The 19,397-nt window shown below is 35.5% G+C and overlaps 2 protein-coding genes across 2 annotated transcripts; both read right to left on the bottom strand.

Annotated features, from left to right (window-relative positions):
- Nucleotides 1-1,951: 1,951 nt before the first annotated feature.
- On the bottom strand, nucleotides 1,952-2,896 carry LOC309840370 (olfactory receptor 5L1-like; the record flags this gene model as incomplete). The annotated part of the gene is made up of 1 exon (XM_082682423.1): nucleotides 1,952-2,896. One exon carries the CDS (start codon nucleotides 2,894-2,896, stop codon nucleotides 1,952-1,954), a length of 945 nt encoding a protein of 314 aa, XP_082538549.1.
- Nucleotides 2,897-9,968: 7,072 nt separating this feature from the next.
- On the bottom strand, nucleotides 9,969-10,913 carry LOC309840369 (olfactory receptor 5L1-like; the record flags this gene model as incomplete). The annotated part of the gene is made up of 1 exon (XM_082682422.1): nucleotides 9,969-10,913. The coding sequence occupies one exon, from the start codon at nucleotides 10,911-10,913 to the stop codon at nucleotides 9,969-9,971; it is 945 nt and encodes a 314-aa protein (XP_082538548.1).
- Nucleotides 10,914-19,397: the final 8,484 nt, after the last annotated feature.

The following is a 19,397-nucleotide window of genomic DNA, read 5'->3' as shown; positions in this document are numbered from 1 at the left end:
TCTTATGAAGAAAATTGAGACTGCTTTTGTTCAAGTGACCAATAAATTAATAATATATTTATGCTGATTGATAGTGGAAAAAAAGGAAGGATGAAACAGAATACGAATACATTTTCTTTGTTTTTGTTCTCATTATTAGCTTGCAAAACTCCTACTATTTCTAAACTTGTAAATATTTGTATCCCCCACACTGAAATTATTTCTGAAAAAAATTAAACTAGTTAGGTTTAGCCTATTTTACTTTTTATTACTTTGAGCACCTAACGACATAACTTGTATGTATGTGGCATCAAATAGTAGCTCAAAAATTTTTTGAATCATTTGGTATATTGTATATGTGCAATAAATGCTAGTCCTATTCTCTTTTTGTCCCTGCTAACTGAGAAACTGTAGATGTTAAATAAACAATCATTTTTGTATTTAAAATTTAGTGAAATAGGTGACAAGGAAAGGTATATAGTCTTACGTTCAAGAACCTCACAAGCCAGTAATATTAGTAAATATCATAATAAGGTTGGTCTTCAAGTTTTTATTTAAATTCTGGTTAGTTAACATACATTGTAATATTAGTTGCAGGTATAAAATTTAGTGATTCATCATTTACATAAAATACCCAGTACCCACTACAAGTGTCCCCCTTAATACCCATTACCTATTTCAACCATCTGTTGCTTGCCCCTACCCCAGCAACCTTCAGTTTCTTCTCTAGAGTTAAGAGTCTGTTTTCTGGTTTGATTCTCTTTTTCTTACCCTATGTTCTTCTGTTCTGTTCATCTGAGTAAAATCATATGATATTTGTCTTTCTATGACTGACCTATTTACCTTACCTCTAGTGCCATCCACAACATTGCAAATGGCAGGATATCATTCCTTTTGAGAGCTGATTAATATTTCATATAATATGTACACTTCTTCTCCTTTATCCATTCTTCAGTTGATGGACATTTGGGCTCCTTCCATAATTTGCCTTAAAAATGAAATACTTATGTGTTCTACAAATAGGTTAGAATTTGCCTTTAAGTGACAGCATTCTATTCCTGTGGAAAGTTAGAATGGAGACTTAGAGTGAACAAACAAACAAACAGACAATGTAATGATGACCTAAGTCAGAGATGCAGGCACTTATAGGAATGATTATTCAGTGATGGCAAGTATACCTGTGGGGGGAGATTTTTATATAGACACACCCCTATATATGGGTGTATATGTGAGTCTGTATGTATATATATATAAGACAGAGAGTAGATATGTAATAAAAGTACAATATAAGAAATAGAGGGTGGGTGAGTGGGAAGAGGAGAACTAATTGTGAGCCAGAGGTCATTCTAGACTCTTTGCACATGACATATAACTTCATGGGAAGTAATTAGTATTATTTCCATTTATTTCAGTTGAGACCATATCTGAAGTTCCAAAAGCACTGGATACGGCAACATCAAAAACAAAAATAATAAAGAAAGCCAGAAATAATCAATAAAGCTTTAAAAAAGATTAAAAAGACACATACCCATATGGAAACCTCATTGCATATATAAACTGTTGGGAAACGATGTGTTCTTTATAGGAAAATAGGAGGAATTCAAGTTTGGAAAGGATTAACATTTCCATAATACATAATGAAAAAAAAACTGTTATTTTTAAGCACTGTTCATTAAGCTCATAAAGGTTAAAGAGTAAACTAAATCTATCTTAAGGATCCATTACTAATAACCATTTAAGACATGAAAGACTGAAAGAAAGTGAAGACATACACTTCAAGTTTGAAATTGCTCAATCCTACCCTTGAGGCCAAGTGAAGAGACACAAAAACAAATGAATGAAAAAGAATCACTCAGAAACACCTACCTCCTGGCTCTTCCCTCGACTCGAACACTACAGTCCACACATTCACCCCTCTACCAGCCTCCAAGCCTCCACTTTGGGAACCTGAGTCCTGTTAAGAAAATATTTTCTAGGAAAATATTTTGGAGCTCACCACTTTTCTGAGAGCTGCTTTTACATCCTTGTTCCTCAAGCTGTAGATGAGGGGGTTCAGCATGGGAATCACGATGGTGTAGAACACCGTGGCCACCTTGTCGGTATCCACGCTGTTGCCAGAACTGGGCCGGCAATAAATGAAAAGAATAGTTCCATGGAAGACAAAGATGGCTGTGAGGTGGGAGGCACAGGTGGAAAAGGCTTTGTGCCTTCCCTCTGCAGAGCGCATCCTCAGGATGGTGATGAGAATCAGCAAGTAGGAGGTGAAGATGATCACAATGGTGATGATCTCATTGGCAGTGGCCACAATGAGCACCATGAGTTCATTAACAGAGACATCAGAGCAAGCAAGTGATAAGAGAGGGGGTAGATCACAAAAGAAGTGATTAATCATATTTGATCTATAGGATGGGATCTCAAGAGCTAAACACAAGTGGATCAGAGAACACACCATCCCCCAGAGGTAGCAGCAGGAAACCAGCTCCATACAGAGATTCTGGGACATAGTGACAGTGTACAGCAGTGGGTTGCAGATGGCCACAAAGCGGTCATAGGCCATCACAGCCAGCAGGAAGACCTCAGTTATCACACATGTGCAAAACAAGTAGAATTGCACCGTGCATCCCAGGAAGGAGATGGCTTTGTCCCTGTTTAAGATATTGGACAGCATCTTTGGCACAATGATCGTGGAGTAGCAAAAATCCACAAAGGACAAGTGGCTGAGGAAAAAGTACATGGGAGTGTGAAGTTGAGAGCTGACCTGAATCACGGCAATCATGCCTAGATTTCCCCAAACTGTGACTCCATAGATGAGAAGGAACAGCAGGAAGAGGAAGACTTTGAGCTCAGGGGCATCTGTTAATCCAAGAAGGATGAACTCAGTCATGGAGGTGCAGTTCTCCTCCTTAATTTCTGCCATGTGTCAGGTTCAGAAAAACAAATGTTAAATGTTGTTTCTTCTAAAATGGGAAGAAAAAGAACAGATTCATGTTAACCTCAGAGAAATATAGCATTGATATCAAATATTGTATTTATACAATATAACAAAAACACAATTGCCAAATAATTCAAGATGTTAAGTGTCTGACTGGATCCCAATGATCAAAATTGACTTCAGCATCAGAAGAAACATTAAAAAACTTAAATGATTCCAACTTTTACCACAACATATTGAGATGATTAACTAAGTTCGATTATTGGGTGGGTTTCAAAATAGAGCTAATGGTACTTTTCAAAGCCACACAGAAATGTTCCTCTGTTCTCTGAAAACCCTTAAGAAGCTCAGACAGCAGTACCTACTGTGATTCTATAAAAGATATACTTTCTTTTTTTTTTTTTTTTTTTCACTGAGTCTTTCAGGATCAAATATTTGAAGCAAAGTTTCTAACAATCCTCTTTAGAGATTGTGACACATTTTTTGATGTCTGCAGCTCACAAAACCCTTTTAAATTTTGAGGGTTTTGAAGGGGGGGGGGCCAGGTAGTGGGTATTATGGAGGGCACGTATGGAGCACTGGGTGTGGTACATAACAATGAATTCATAACAATGAATTCTGTTACACTGAAAAGAAATTTTTAAAAATTTGAATTATGAGGCAGGAGATTTAAAATATACACTGAAAATGAAAACTTTACATACCAAATGAACAAAGTGATTTCTATCAAATAAATAAATAAAATCTTTAAAAAAAAAAAAAAGAAGTAGAAGCATATCACTTTCCTGAAGTCATGTTTTTTTCATTATTCAGCCAAGAACAGAGATAAACCAAAACCAAAACAAAACAAAGTACCTGAGTTATTTGCGGGCTTCCCAGTTAAACAGGAAAGCTAACTTGCTAAATTTTTTTCTGAATGTTCTAGGCTGTTGATAAGAAACTATTTCATGTCAACTTCTAAACAACTCCAAAAGAATTCATCTCATTTTCTGAGCAGAGTGAGTTCCCAGGTCTTGACTGTCTGTGGACAGTGTGTTGGGCAGGTGACTGCAACCCTCAGCAGTAGCATGACAATGAAAGAGCCTCTCCATGATCACAAATGCTTGATTTCATCACAGAAACTGGTCAAAAAAAAAGGTGTTAAGAGCAATCAGAAAGAGAGAGAAAAGATGGTTACCATTTGATTATTCAGTATTCTTTCATACACACCCCTGTTTGATGTTACAGAGAAAATGTTCTAATTCAAAAATAAGTGTTTCTGAAAACTAAAACACAAAATAATTTTAAACAGTAACAGCATACAAGTAGAAGTCCTTTTAAAACATTAACTAATTAGAGGAGAGATGGCTTCAACACATCTTTAAAATAACTGTGGATAGGGAACATACATTCATTTTTATTTTCAAGTAACCAGAGTCTAGCTCTAGATAACCGACCTGAGTGACTGACATTTTCTCCCTGGTGTTGAAGATGTTAAGACATATAGAGTAGGCAGAGACTTATACTGTAATTTAAGCTCCTGGGAAATGAGCTCCTTAGGCCCCAAACAATTACTAATCCTTAGGGCAAAATATATAAAAATCAAATTGATACTCTAGGTCATGTAACATATCTAATAATTAATCTTTAAGACATATCAGAAAATTTATTTTTTGAATTGTCCCAATTTGTGAAACGACTGTTTAAAACTAAACATGTTCCTTCCCAGCCTTCATGGTGCTATGCAATATTAAATCTAAGTGTCATACGTGTGGGACACAGCTTTTAGACCATAATGAAATAGCATGAGTATTTCTTCCTTTCTAATAACATGATAGAATCCCTTAGATTCTTCCTATAGGGTATAGTGACAAATATCATATTAGAATTCCTTTAAATACTGTAAAATTAATGATGCTACTCGTCATATAACTATAGAATAGATCACATTTATTGAGCTCTTGCTAGGTGTTGAAAACTATTCTAAATATTATGTAAGTGTTAATTCCTTTTAACTTCCTAATAACAAGCCAGGACAGAGTTCTGGGTTTCATGCTTATCTTACAAAGGAGAGGATGGAGACACAGACAGTGGCCACTTGAATCAACTCAAAATAAGCAGCCAATAAAAGCAACTACAGCCGTCTGGTTTTTCCACTCATAGGAATGTATGAAAACAAGAGCAAAACCAGAGAGATTTCTGAGATTGCATTTTTCTTCAGTGCATGTCCAATGCTGGACGCCATTGAATGGGATTACATCAATTATCTCTAAGATCACAAGCAGGCAGAGAGGCAGGCAGAGAGAGAGAGGGGGAAGCAGGCTCCTTGCTGAGCAGAGAGGCCCGATGCAGGGTTCTATTCCAGGACCCTGAGGTCATGACCTGAGCCGAAGGCAGAGGCTTAACCCCCTGAGCCACCCAGGCACCCTCATTTTTCATATTTTAATTCCTCATTCAGGGCACCTGCAACACATGACATGCATCTCTCCTTTCCATCTTACACAATTTTGGTTTCAGGTTATAACTTCTACCAATGTCTAGCTAAATATTTGCCTAACTTGGTTTTCTATGTTCCATTAGTAAGTATTCTTTATATATTATGAGCACACATCCCTTCTCAGCTATAGAACTTGCACTTTTTGCTCCCAAATTTAAGTCTATGGTCTGTTTTGAGCTCATGTCTGTGCATGCTGTGAGGTAAGTTGAAATTTATCTTTTTTGCATACGACTGTCCAGGTACTCATTGCCATTTATTGAAAAGACTGTCCATCTCCAGGAGACTGCCTCAGTAGGTTCTCAGAATCAGTCAACCATAAATGTGTTTATTTTTGGACCCTCAATTCTATTATGCTTTAGGATATGCTCACCATATGCCAGTACCAAGTATAATATTTTTTAAATTTCAGTTTCTCAGTAGTCTTTTGTTATTCATTTCTAAGCACTGAAATATTTTGACGTGTTCAAGAACTTATTTTCTTAGTGTTACATTGGTATTTTATTGTTTACTGTGAAGAAATAAGATTATTTTGAAATACTGATGCTATATGTTGTGATCATGGTGAATTTGATTATACTCATAGTTCTAAAATGTGCACACACATGTGTGTTTGTGTGTGGATTGCTTAGAATTTTCTTCTTAAAAATCATGTATAGTCATAAGTGACTCTTAATCTCACAAAACAAACTGAGGGTGGCTGGGGGGAGAGGGTTTGGGAGAAGGGGGTGAGATTATGGACATTGGGGAGGGTGTGTGCTTTGGTGAGTGCTGTGAAGTGTGTAAACCTGGTGATTCACAGACTTGTACCCCTGGGGATAAAAATATATGTTTATAAAAAATAAAAAAAAAATCATGTATAGTCTGAATAAAACAAGTTTTATTTCAAATCTGGATGACTGACTAGTGGACCAATTAATTTATTAATCTATTTATCCATCTTTCTATGTATACTTATCAGTCTATTGATATTTCAATCTGTGATTACTGACAGTAGACATTCTGCATTGTTTTCTCACAATAGGGAGATCAGTCATTCCTTACCCATTAACTGGGATGATAGCAACAGCTTTGGTAGATTGAAGTAATATCCTCTCCTTCTACTTAATTTGTAATTTTTACCTTGATTGGTTGCTGGATGGTGTCAAATAATTTCCCTGTATCTATATGGTGGACATGTGATTTGTGTTGCCTATTACTCTACATTAGTGATGTATTACATTGTTTTTCATATGCTAAACCAACCTTGCATTTCTGTAATAAATCTCACTTGATCATGGTTCATAATCCTGTTAATAAAACATGTTTTTTTGCATTTATTTTATTTCATTATTGGATATAGTATTCTGTTGAGAATTCTTGTGTTTATATCCATGAGAGATATTGGTTTATGTTTTCTCTTTTCTTATAGATTTTATTTATTCAATTGAGAGAGAAACAGAGCAAGAGCAGGGTAGAGGGTCAGAGCAAGAGGGAAAAGCAGGCTCCCTACTGAGCAGGGAATCAGATGCAGGGCTCAATCACAAGACCCTAGGATCAGACCTGAACCAGTCATTTGCTTAATCAACTAATCCACCCAGGCACCCCTGTGTTTTCTTTCTTATGTTGTCTTTATTTTGCTTTATTATCAGGAGAATACTGGCATAATCCAATGAACTCAAAAGAGCATCATGTCCTCTATCTTCTATATGAGTTAATTAACAATTGGTACTATTGCTTATATACTTATTTAGTAAAAATGTCTGGTGAAACAATCTATGTCTGGATATTGATGGGAGAGGCAGGGAATATCTTCATTATAAATTGAATTTATTGTCTTCATATCTATTCAGATTTTCCATTTGTTTGTCAGTTTTGGTAAATTTATGTTTTTCAGATTTGTGTCAACTAAGTTGACTAAATTGTTGGTAAATAGCATACAATTGTTTATACTATTCATTATACTTATTTTAATTTACTCAGGATTACTCTCCTCAATGACTATTAATTTTGTTTCTTGTTTCCTTTCTTCTTATTAATTCTAGATAACTTTTTTCAATTATATTAATCTTTTCACAGTATAAACTCACTGATCTCTGATCCTCATCTTCTTTATTGGTTTGTGCTCTAGTCTATTATAATCTTCCTTTGTTCATTCTTTTGTTTGTTTTACTTTCTTAATGTGGAAGATATGTTTCTAGTTTCAAAAGTTTTTCTCTTTTCTAATATAATTATTTGAAGACCTAAATTTTCTTGTAAACACGAAAAAAGCATCTATTAAAATTTCATAGGTTGTTCTTCATTTTCTTCATTGACTTAATCAAGAGCAACATAACATTTCTGCTACTTTTCTACAAGTGTTCCAGGTGAGCTCAAATCAAGGAAGTGACACTAGGCAAAGGAAGGCAGTTTCATATATGTGAGTATATATGATTATATAAAATAGTGTGGGATATACTTATATATCCCGATTTGTGAAATCAAGTTGATTTTTAATTCATTACTATAAGTTTAAAATCATAGCACTATTCCAAATTGTTTCATGAAAGAATATAAGATTATGGTAAAGTTTTTACATTACCCTCAAAAAAAAAACAGCTAGTATTTTTCTCTCAATAGTTTTCTGAACTAATTTGAGATTTATCCATAAATGGAGTACAGAACAAAGAATATATAAGTCATTCAAGCAAAATTAATGATAGAAGAAAGATAAACATGATGTCATAAAATTATTGAAAAGTAAGAACCCATATCTATTTAGACATTTTATAATAAATATTGCTAGTACTAAAAAAAAAAAAAAAATCCTTCCTAATAGGCACAATAATCTAGGCTTTTTTTTACTTCTTTGTTTAGATTATAATTAAAAATTACAGTTAATTTAAAGCCACTTTAAAGGGGTACCTGGGTGCCTGGGGTGGCTAAGCTATGAACTCTTAATTTCAGCTCAGGTCATGATCTCAGATTTCTGGGATGGAATCCCACAACTGGCTCTGCAGTCAGTGCCAAGTCTGATGAGATTCTCTTTCTCTCTCTCGCTTCTTGACACCTATCACCCATTTAACCCATCCTGCACCCAACCCCTCACCAGCAACCCTCAGTTTCTTCTCTATAGTTAAGAGTCTGTTTTCTGGTTTGCATCTCCTTTTTCCCCCCTATGTTCATCTGCTTTGTTTCTTAAATCCACATATGAGTGAAATCATATGCTATTTTTCTTTCTCCAACTGACTTATTTTGCTTAGCTTAACTCTCTCTAGCTCCATCCACATCTTTGCAAATGGCTAAATTTCATCCTTTTTGGTGGCTGGGTAATATTCCATTGTGTATATATACCACATCTTCTTTATCCATTCATCAATCAATGGAAATTTGGGCTCCTCCCATAATTTGGCTTAAAGATGAAACATTTATGTGTTCTACAAGTAGGTTTAGAATTCAACTTTAAGTGAGCATTTTATTCCAATGGAGAGTTAGAGTGGAGACTCAAAGTATAAAACAAACAAACAAAAAATAAAACACAATAAAATGAGAGATCTAGGTCAGAGGTGCCTGTGTTTGTAGTAATGTTTATTCACTATGTCAACTATATGTGTGTTTGTGGAGTTTTTACATATAACTACACTTTTTTTTTTAAGATTTTATTTATTTATTTGACAGAGAGAAATCACAAGTAGGCAGAGAGGCAGGCAGAGAGAGAGAGGGAAGCAGGCTCCCTGCTGAGCAGAGAGCCTGATGCGGGACTCAATTCCAGGATCCTGAGATCATGCCCTGAGCCAAAGGCAGCGGCTTAACCCACTGAGCCACCCAGGTGCCCCCATATAACTACACTTTTATATATGTGTGTATGTGTGCATATATATTCTATATACACATATATATAAGATATACAGTAGATATGAAATATAAATACAATATAAGAGAGGGAAGAGGAGAAAAGGACAGAAAGGGAGAGAGAGGGGTCATTCTAAGCTCTTTACCCATGACATGTAATTTAATTTTCCTAACATTCATGGGAGTTAATTAATACTATCTCCATTTTTTTTCAGCCGATTTCATATCTGAAGTTCCAAAATCAATGGACCCTATAACAGCAACAGCAACAACAAGAATAAAGAAAACAAGAAATAAGCAATAAATATTAAAAAAGACAGAAAGGTAAAAAACATCACATACTTTTGTGGAAATCTCATTCTATATATAAGCTGTTGCACAAAGATGTGTTCTTCATTATAAAATAGGAAAAATCCAATTTTGGAAAGAATCAAAATTTCCATAACAGATACTGAGAAAAGTGTGATTTTCAAGTGCTCTTCATAAAATACATGAAGGTTATAAGCAAACTCTATGTATCTTAAGGATCCATTACTAATATTCATTTAAGACATTTGAGATCTAGGAAAGCAAAGAAGTAAGCTTCAAGTTTGAAATGGGCTCAGTCCTACACTTGAGGCCAACTGAAGAGGCACAAAGGCAAATGAATCAAAAAGAATCACTCAGAAACACCTACCTCCTGGCTCTTCCCTCCACTCGAGCACTACACCCCACACATTCACCCCTGCACCAGCCTCCACTTTGGGACCCTGAGTCTTACTAAGAAAATATTTTCTAGGAAAATATTTTGGAGCTCACCACTTTCCTGACAGCTTCTTTCACATCCTTGTTCCTCAAGCTGTAGATGAGGGGGTTCAGCATGGGAATCACTATGGTGTAGAACACCGTGGCCACCTTGTCAGTATCCACACTGTTGCCAGAACTGGGCCGGCAATAAATGAAAAGAATAGTTCCATGGAAGACAAGGATGGCTGTGAGGTGGGAGGCACAGGTGGAAAAGGCTTTGTGCCTTCCCTCTGCAGAGCGCATCCTCAGGATGGTGGTGAGAATAAGTGAGTAGGAAGTGAGGATGATCACGATGGTGGTGATCTCATTGAAGGTGGCCAGGATGTACAGCAGCAGTTCATTGACAGAGACATCAGAGCAAGCAAGGGATAAGAGAGGGGGTAGATCACAAAAGAAGTGGTTAATCACATTTGATCTATAGGAGGAGATCTCAAGAACTAAACACAAGTGGATCAGAGAACACACCGTCCCAGAGAGGTAACAGAAAGACACAAGCTCCATACAGAGATCCTGGGACATGGTGACCATGTACAGCAGTGGATTGCGGATGGCCACAAAGCGGTCATAGGCCATCACAGCCAGCAGGAAGATCTCAGTGATTGCACAGGTACAAAATAAATAGAATTGCACCATGCATCCCAGGAAGGAGATGGTTTTGTCCCTGTATAAGATATTGGACAGCATCTTTGGCACAATGTTCGTGGAGTAGCAAAAATCCACAAAGGACAAGTGGCTGAGGAAAAGGTACATGGGAGTGTGAAGTTGAGAGCTGACCTGAATTACTGCAATCATGCCTAGATTTCCCCAAACTGTGACTCCATAGATGAGAAGGAACAGCAGAAAGAGGAAGACATTCAGCTCAGGGGCATCTGTTAATCCAAGAAGGATGAACTCTGTCATGGAGGTGCAATTCTCCTCCTTAATTTCTGCCATGTGTCAGGTTCAGGAAAACAAATGTTAAACTTGTGTTTCTTCTAAAAAGGGAGTAAAAACAGATTATAATAACTTTAGAAAAATATAGCATTGATATCAAATATTGTATGTATAAGATATAACAAAAACACAGTTGTCAAATAATTCAAAATGCTAAATGTCTCATGGGATCCCATTGATCAAAATTGTCTTTGGCATTAGGAGAAACCTTAAACAAATTAAGCCTTGTCCATCACAATACATTGAGATGCTTAATTAAGTTCAGTTATTTAATGGAATTTAAGATAGATTTAAGGATACATTTCAAAACCATAGAGAAATTGTCTCTGTTCTGCAGAAACTTAATAAGTGCTGTCCAGGAGAGTAAAACCTACTGTGATTCTAAAAAAATTAAAAAATAAATAAAAAATAAATCTTTTTTTAAAAAATTGAGTTTATCAGGAACATAAATTTGAAATAAAATTTTCTAATATTCCATCTTGGAGAACTGTATCAATTTTTTGAGGTTTGTGGCTCACAAAAATCCTTAAAATTTTGAAATATTAAATAAGAGATTTAAGATATACTTTGAACATGCGAATTTTACTTATCAATTTAACTGTTTCATTTATTATAATCATGATGATTTATATTAATAAAGATTCAGAAAGATAGAACTCTTGAATACATTGTTTCTGGAAAGTAAGGTGGCATCATATATCCAAGGTCTTAACCCCGACAACAATAAAAGCTATATTGTATTTTTTATGAGAGATTATATTCTTAATAAAGTGTTGTAAGAAATATTTAGTTACATTGATAAAATTGTGAAAAGCTATGTTCAAAACTATGTTGCAGTACTGTTTATAATATTAACAATGAAAAAGTTGACTCAGAAATAGTAATTTTTAAACTGTGGTCCATCATATCTGGGACATAAAATTATGAAGCTATTTAAAATTACATTTTGAATTCAACTTGGTTAGATTTTAGTTCTTTTATTTCTCCAGAAAGGGCTTTTATATCTCTCTAGAGGGTTTCTCTAATATCTTCCATGCCTTTTTCGAGCCCGGCTGGAACCTTGAGAATTGTCATTCTGAACTCTAGATCTGACATATTACCGATGTCTGTATTGATTAGGTCCCTAGCCTTCGGTATTGCCTCTTGTTCTTTTGTTTGTGTTTAAAAAAATAAATAAATAAAATAAAATAAAATAAAATTACATTTTGAAGGTGATTAATTAAAAAAAAGGACACTGAATAGTACACTTGGTGTATATATGTAGATATAAATAAAGAGGTACATTTAGATGTATGAATGCATATCATTAGAGATCTATCTCTAACTTTAAGATGAATCCTTTACCCTCGTCAAAAAAGAGGTGCCTGAAAACTCTCCCAAATTCTCTAAGTAGTTGGTTGGGAGAAATGGTTACATTGATTATCATCTAAGAGGTATTGAGACTCCTTGAGACCATTCCTCAAATAAAAGGCAAATAGAGGTTGAAGCATTCTATTCTGGGCCCTCCCTTCGAGACAGCAGAGGGAGTATACTCTTGACCTCTATGCATATGTGTAATGAAATTTAAGTGAAGAGGTTCGGAACTAGAACATAACTTGCTATCTTCACCATATCTTGAACAAACTTTAAATAGAGGAAACAAATCAATTTCTTGAAGTTATGATTGTTTGTTTTCATTACCTGGCAAAGAACAACAACAAAACAGAACAAAATACCTGGGTTATTTGCCTGCTTCTTCCTAATATTCTAGGCTGATAATCAGAAACTATTTCATGACAACCCTAAAACAAATCCAAAATAATTCATTTCATTCTCTGAGCACAGAGTTCACAAGTCCTGACTGCCCATGACCATCTGACAGGCACATTAATGCAACCCTCAGCCTTGCTAGGACAATGAAGGAGCTCTTCCATGATCATAAATTCTTGATTTCATGAAAGAAACTGGTCTGAAAGGAGTTAGGAGGAAACAGAAAGAGAGAGAGAAGAGAGCTACCATCTGCTTATTCTATATTTTTTCATACATACCCTTGTTTGATGTTAAGGAGAAAATTGTTCTAAATTCACTATTGAGTGTTTCTGAATATTGAAAAGCAAAAGCATTTTAAACAGTAACTGCATACAAATAGAAGCCTTGTTAAAACATTCTCTAATTAGAAGAGAGATGAGTTCAATATATCTTTAAAATAATTGTTGACAGGGAACATTTTCTATTTTCATTTCTATTTTCAAGTAACTAGATAGAGGCTGGTTCTAGCTAGCGAACTTGAGTGACAGACATATTCTCGCTGGTGCTGAAGATATGAAAATGTGTAAGCAGACAGAGACTTATACTGTAATTTAAGCTCCTGGGAAATGGGATCCTTAGGCCCCCAAACAATTACTAATCTCTATGGTATAAAAAATAAAATAAAATAAAGCTTAAAAATTAAACCTAGACTACATGTGATATAGCAGAAATAAGATTCATCTCTATGGCATATCATCAGGAAATTCATTTTTTAAATTATCCTAATTTAGGAAATGACTCTTTAAAACCAAACATGCCTCTTTCTGTATTTCATGGTGTTATGTTATCACAAGTGTCATATGTGTGGGATACAGCTCATAAGGCAATTATGAAATAACATGAAGATTCCTTAGGAATTCTTCCTTTTCCATAACATGATAGAATCCCCTATATTCTTTTTTTAAAAAAGATTTATTTATTTGACAGACAGAGATCACAGAGAGAGAAAGAGAGAGAGAGAGAGGAGGAAGCAGGCTCCCTGCTGAGCAGAAAACCCAACTTGGGGCTTGATCCCATGACCCTGGGATCATGACCTGAACCAAAGGCAGAGGCTTTAACCCACTGAGCCACCCAGGTGCCCCAAGAATCTCCTATACTCTTGTAGGACACAGTGACTAATGCTATATCAGAATTCCTCTACACATTGTAAAATTAATGATGTTAGTTGTCATAAATATAGACAAAAATATTGTCTACTATAGAATAGATCACACTTACTGAGCCCTTGGTAGGTGCTGGAAACTGTTCTAAATATTATGCAAGTATTAATTCCTTTTAGCTTCCTAGTAACTAGCCAGGAAACAGTTTGGGTTTCATGACTATCTTACAAAGGAGAGGATTGAGACACAGATAGTGGCCACTTGGATCACCTCAAAATAAATAGCCAATGAAAGCAATTACAGCCCTCTGGTTTTTCCACTCATAGGAATGTATGAACACAAGAACAAACCAGAGAGATTTCTGAGGTTTCATTTTTTCAGTGCATGTCCAATGCTGAAAACCATTGAATAAGACTACATCAATTCTCTTGTCTAAATGTGTTCTTCTTCTGACTTCATAATATCAATCTAGGCCACAGGATTCTATTTGTTTGTGTGTATCGTTGGCTGTACACATACATTTTTAAAGGTATATGTGGTCAGCAAGTAATCTAAAGCAAATAAATTTGTGCACACTCAACTACCACATAATATGTTCCTAAAATTGCTGTGCCAAAGATAACAGCCAAGGCTGAGGAGACATTCCCTTTGGTTCTCCATTCCCAAATTACCTTTCACAATTAACAAAAGAAAAGACAAATTCTCACCAGCTCTCTGTTTTGGAGTTGCCCCATGAGTAAAAATCTGTGGGCCAAAGGAAAGAAAGAGCTGTGATTACTGGTGGTGTTCTTAAGGCCATTGTTCATGTTTTAGTTCCTCATTCAGGGCACCTGCAACTAACTCATGGCTTGCATCTCTCCCTCTTTCCATCTTACACAATCTGTTTCAGATTACAACTTCTATAAATATCTAGTGAAATATTTGACCTATTTAAAAATTTTTTACTTGGTCTTCTATTTTCTATTAGTATATGTTCTTTATATATTATGGGCACAAATCCTTCCTCAAATTAATAATCTGCATTTTTACTCTCAAATTTAAGTCTGTGATCTGTTCGAGTTAATGTCCATGTATGGTGAGAGGTAAGACTGAAATGTATCTTTCTTGTGGTCACTGCCATCTTGGCCTTGAATGGCTGGGCAGCTGCTTATGGTCTGAATGCTAAGGCTCAACAGTGGGCATGGACTCTTGCTGGGGCTGGCCCTGGCAGCATTGGCATGGTGGATGGGTTATTGGATTGGTGTCACTGGCTTTCACTTTTTCTTTTCAGAGGAGCTGGCCTGCTAACATGGTGGCTCTGGGGACCCTGGCCTCAACTTGGCATTGTTTTGCCGCATCTATGATGTTTCAGTCTGTGAGTACTGAGAGTAGACATCCTGCATAAATTGAAGTAATTTCCTTTATTTCTACCTTACTGGTAAATTTTATCTTGAATGGGTGCTGATTGGTATCAAATAACTTTTCTGTATCTATAAGGTGGCCATGTAGTTTTTGTTGCTTTTTATTGTATATAAGTGATGTATTACATTGTTTTTTTTTAAGATTTTATTTATTTATTTGACAGAGATGATAAATAGCAGAGAGGCAGGCAGAGGGAGAGAAAGAGAGGAGGAAGCAGGCTCCCTGCCGAGCAGAGAGCCCGAGCGGGGCTAGATTCCAGGACCCTGGAATCATGACCTGAGCTAAAGGCAGAGGCTTAACCCAGTGAACCACCCAGGTGTCCCTACATTGCTTTTCATATATTAAACCAACCTTGCATTTCTGGGGTAAATCTCACTTGATCATGGTTCATAATCCTTTTATATGTTTTAGTGCATTTATTTTATTTTACTATTGGATATAATATTTTTTGAGAATTCTTGTGTTTGTATGCACGAGAGATATTGGTTTGTGTTTTCTTTCTTACCTTGCCTTTGTTTGGCTTTGGTAAAAGGGGAATACTGGCATAATCACATGAACTACAAAGAGCATCATGTCTTGTATGTTCTCTATGAGTTTATTAACAATTGGTACTAATGCTTATATACTTAATTTAGTAAAAGCAACTGCTGAAGAAGTCTGTGTCTGGATATTGGTAGGGGTGGAGGGAATATTGCATTACAAATTGAACTTATTCTTACATATCTACTCAGCTTTCCTATTTCTTTATGGGTTTTGGTAAATTGAGCTTTTTCAAATTTGTCTAATCTAAGTTGACCTAATTGTTGGCATGAAATTATTTATACTGTTCATTATACTCATTTTAATTTACTCAACTTAACTCTCATCAATTCTCTTTTTTTTAATTTATTTTTTATTTTCAGCATAACAGTATTCATTATTTTTGCACCACACCCAGTGCTCCATGCAATCTGTGCCCTCTATAATACCCACCACCTGGTACCCGACCTCCCACCCCCCCGCCCCTTCAAAACCCTCAGATTGTTTTTCAGAGTCCATAGTCTCTCATGGTTCACCTCCCCTTCCAATTTCCCCCAACTCCCTTCTCTCTAACTCCCCATGTCCTCCATGCTATTTGTTATGCTCCACAAATAAGTGAAACCATATGATACTTGTATTAATTTTGTTTCTTGTTTCCTTTTCTCTTAGTAATTGTAGCTAAAATTTTGTCAATTATATTAATCTTTTCATGGTACAAACTCATTGATCTCTTCTGCTCTTCACCTTCCTGCTTTATTGTTTTGTACTCTGGTCTTTATTATCATATTATTAACTTTGTTCTTTTTAATTTTTTTTTTTTTTTACTTTCTAAATGTGGATGCTACGTTTCAAGTTTCAAGAGTTTTCCTTTTTTCATTTTTTTAAATATCTTTTGTTTATTTATCTGACATACAGAGATCACAAGTAGGCAGAGAGAGAGGAGAAAGCAGGCTCGGAGCAGAGAGCCCGATACAGGTCTCGATTCCAGGACCCTGGGATCACGACCTGAGCCAAAGGCAGAGGTTTTAACCCACTGAGCAACCCAGGTGCCCCAAGAGTTTTCCTTTTTTCTAATATATAGTTAGTTGAATACCTATATTTCCTTGTAAACACTAGGAGGAATCTATTAAAATTTTATAGTTTGGTTTTCATTTTCATCATTCACTCCAGTCTAAGCAATATAATATTTCTGCTACTTTTCTACAAGTGTTCTATGTGAGTTAAAATCAAGTAAGTGACACTGTGTAAAGGAAGGCAGTTTCACGTATGTGAATACACTCAAATATGTAAAGTAGTGTGGGATATAATTATATATCCAAATTTGTGAAATCAAGTTGATTTTAATCTATTACTCGTAAATTTAAAATCATATCACCATCCCAAATTACTTCATGAACCAATATAAGACTACCGTGCACTTTATACATTACCTTCAACAAAAACAGCTAGTTTTTTTCTCTCAATAACTTACTGAACTAATTTGGAATTTATCCAAAGATGAATACAGAACAAAGGATATATACATTTTCAAGCAAAATTAATGACAGAAGAAAGATAAATATGATGTCATAAAGTTTTCGAAAAGTAGGGACCTGTACCTATGAGGCTGTCTTATAATAAATATTACTAGTACTAGAGAAATTTAATCCTTCCTAATAGTTACAATAATCTAAGTTTGACAACTTATTTATATAGGTTATAATTAAAAATAACAGTTAATTTCAAATGACATTTAAGAAAAACAAATGGCTCTCAATATTTTTTTAATTTTTGTTTATTTATTTGAGACAGAGAGAAAGAGAGCATTAATGGGGGAAGGGTCCGAGAGACAGGGAAAAGTAGACACCACCCTGCTCAGGGAGCCTGAGACAGGGCTTTATTCCAGGACCCTGAGGTCATGACCTGAACCAAAGGCAGACACTTAACTGACTGAGCCACACAGGGGCCCCTGAATGGCTCTCAATATTTAAAAGAAATCTACTTAATTATTTTATGAAGACTACCTAAGGAGTTCAGGGAATTGAGATATGAATTTTATCAAGTGGCCATATAAATTAATAATATATTTATGTTGATTGATAGGTGATTGAAAGGTAGCATAAAATATAGGACATGAATATATTTTATTCCTAATATTCTGAGAAACAAGTCTATATTTCTAAAATTCTTGTCAATATTTGTATCTTCCACACTAGAATTTTCTGAAAGAATTAAGAATAATAATTTTGTCTTATGCAAATTTTCATTCCTTCAAGTGCCTATCATGTTACCTTGTAGGCTTATGGCACAAAATAGTAGTTCAAAATATTATTGAATCATTGACTTAACTGTATATGCTCATTTCATGACATTGTTCATGTTCTTTACTCCCAAATAAATCTTGTGTGTTTCTCTCTTATTTCTCCTAAAAATTTGCCCACCCTTCAAGGTCAAGCAAAAGATGCATGCAATGATGAAACAATCTCTGATATCCACCAATGATTTTGATCTGTGTCTCCCCACCAACCATATTGTGATAATAATACTGGCTTGTGAGTTTCTTGAACATGAGACAATGTATATCTTTCCTTGTGATCTACTTCACTAAATTTAAAATACAAAAGTGATTATTTAACATCTACAACCTATCGGTTAGCAAGGAAGAAAAGGGAATAGAACTAGAATTTACTGCACACATTCAGCAGGCCAGATTTGTTGTCTACATTTCATCTTCCCCCACATACCACCTTATGAACTACATCATATTATATCCTTTTGTAGATGATAAAAACCGGCTCATATAAATCAGCTGGTCTGGTTCATATTATCAGGGCCAGGTATAATTTCTCTGACCTAAAATTCATAACTTTATATTGTAAATACCTGAGGTGATTTTTTTTTAATCTGAAGTGATTTTTTTTTTTTTTTTTAAATAAAAACATGAGCTTGAGGTGCCTGGGTGGCTCAGTCAATTGAGTGTTTGACTTTAGCTCAGGTTATGGTCTTAAGGTCATGGGAGAGAGTACACGCTCCCATCTTAGTGGGGAGTCTTCTTGTCCCTCTAACCCTCCCCCTGCTCATGCTTTTATGCATGTGCTCTCTCTCTCTCAAACGAATAAATAAAACCTTTTATAAAAAATGAGCTTGATACACAGGTTATTCAACGATCACAGAAAGATGGTTTATAATAACAGAAGTAAGTTTTACCAGTACATACATTCAAAATGAACAAAAAAAATGTGTTTTTTATTATCTGACTGTATCTTTGATACCCTTATTTCTCAGGCTGTGATGACAGGATTCAACATGGGGATCACCATTGTGCAAACACAGATACCGCTTTGTGTGCTTGGGCTTTTGTAGTTATGGCACACAGAAGGAGAAGAGAATGGTGCTGTGGAAAATGCTGATGGCAGTCATGTGTGAAGCTGATAGGTCGAGAAGATTTTGGGGTGCCCAGTTGCTGAATGCATCTGAAGGCTGGTGGCAATGAAAAACACATAAGGCAGGAGAATGAAGAGCAGTGTGTTCACCTCATTAACAGTCGTGGCAGTGAAAAGAAGTAACTGGTTGAGATAAGACTCAAAACAAGAAAAAGACTTTAGTGGAGAGGTGTAACAGAACAAGTGATGATTTTCAACCACAAAAAGATAATTTGAAAGCAGAACATGTGAGGATCAAAGACATTCTACTCCCC

This window comes from Mustela nivalis (assembly GCF_964662115.1).
Source record: "Mustela nivalis genome assembly, chromosome: 9".
NCBI classification, from domain to species: domain Eukaryota; kingdom Metazoa; phylum Chordata; class Mammalia; order Carnivora; family Mustelidae; genus Mustela; species Mustela nivalis.
This window is presented reverse-complemented; position numbering and strand designations above follow the sequence as displayed.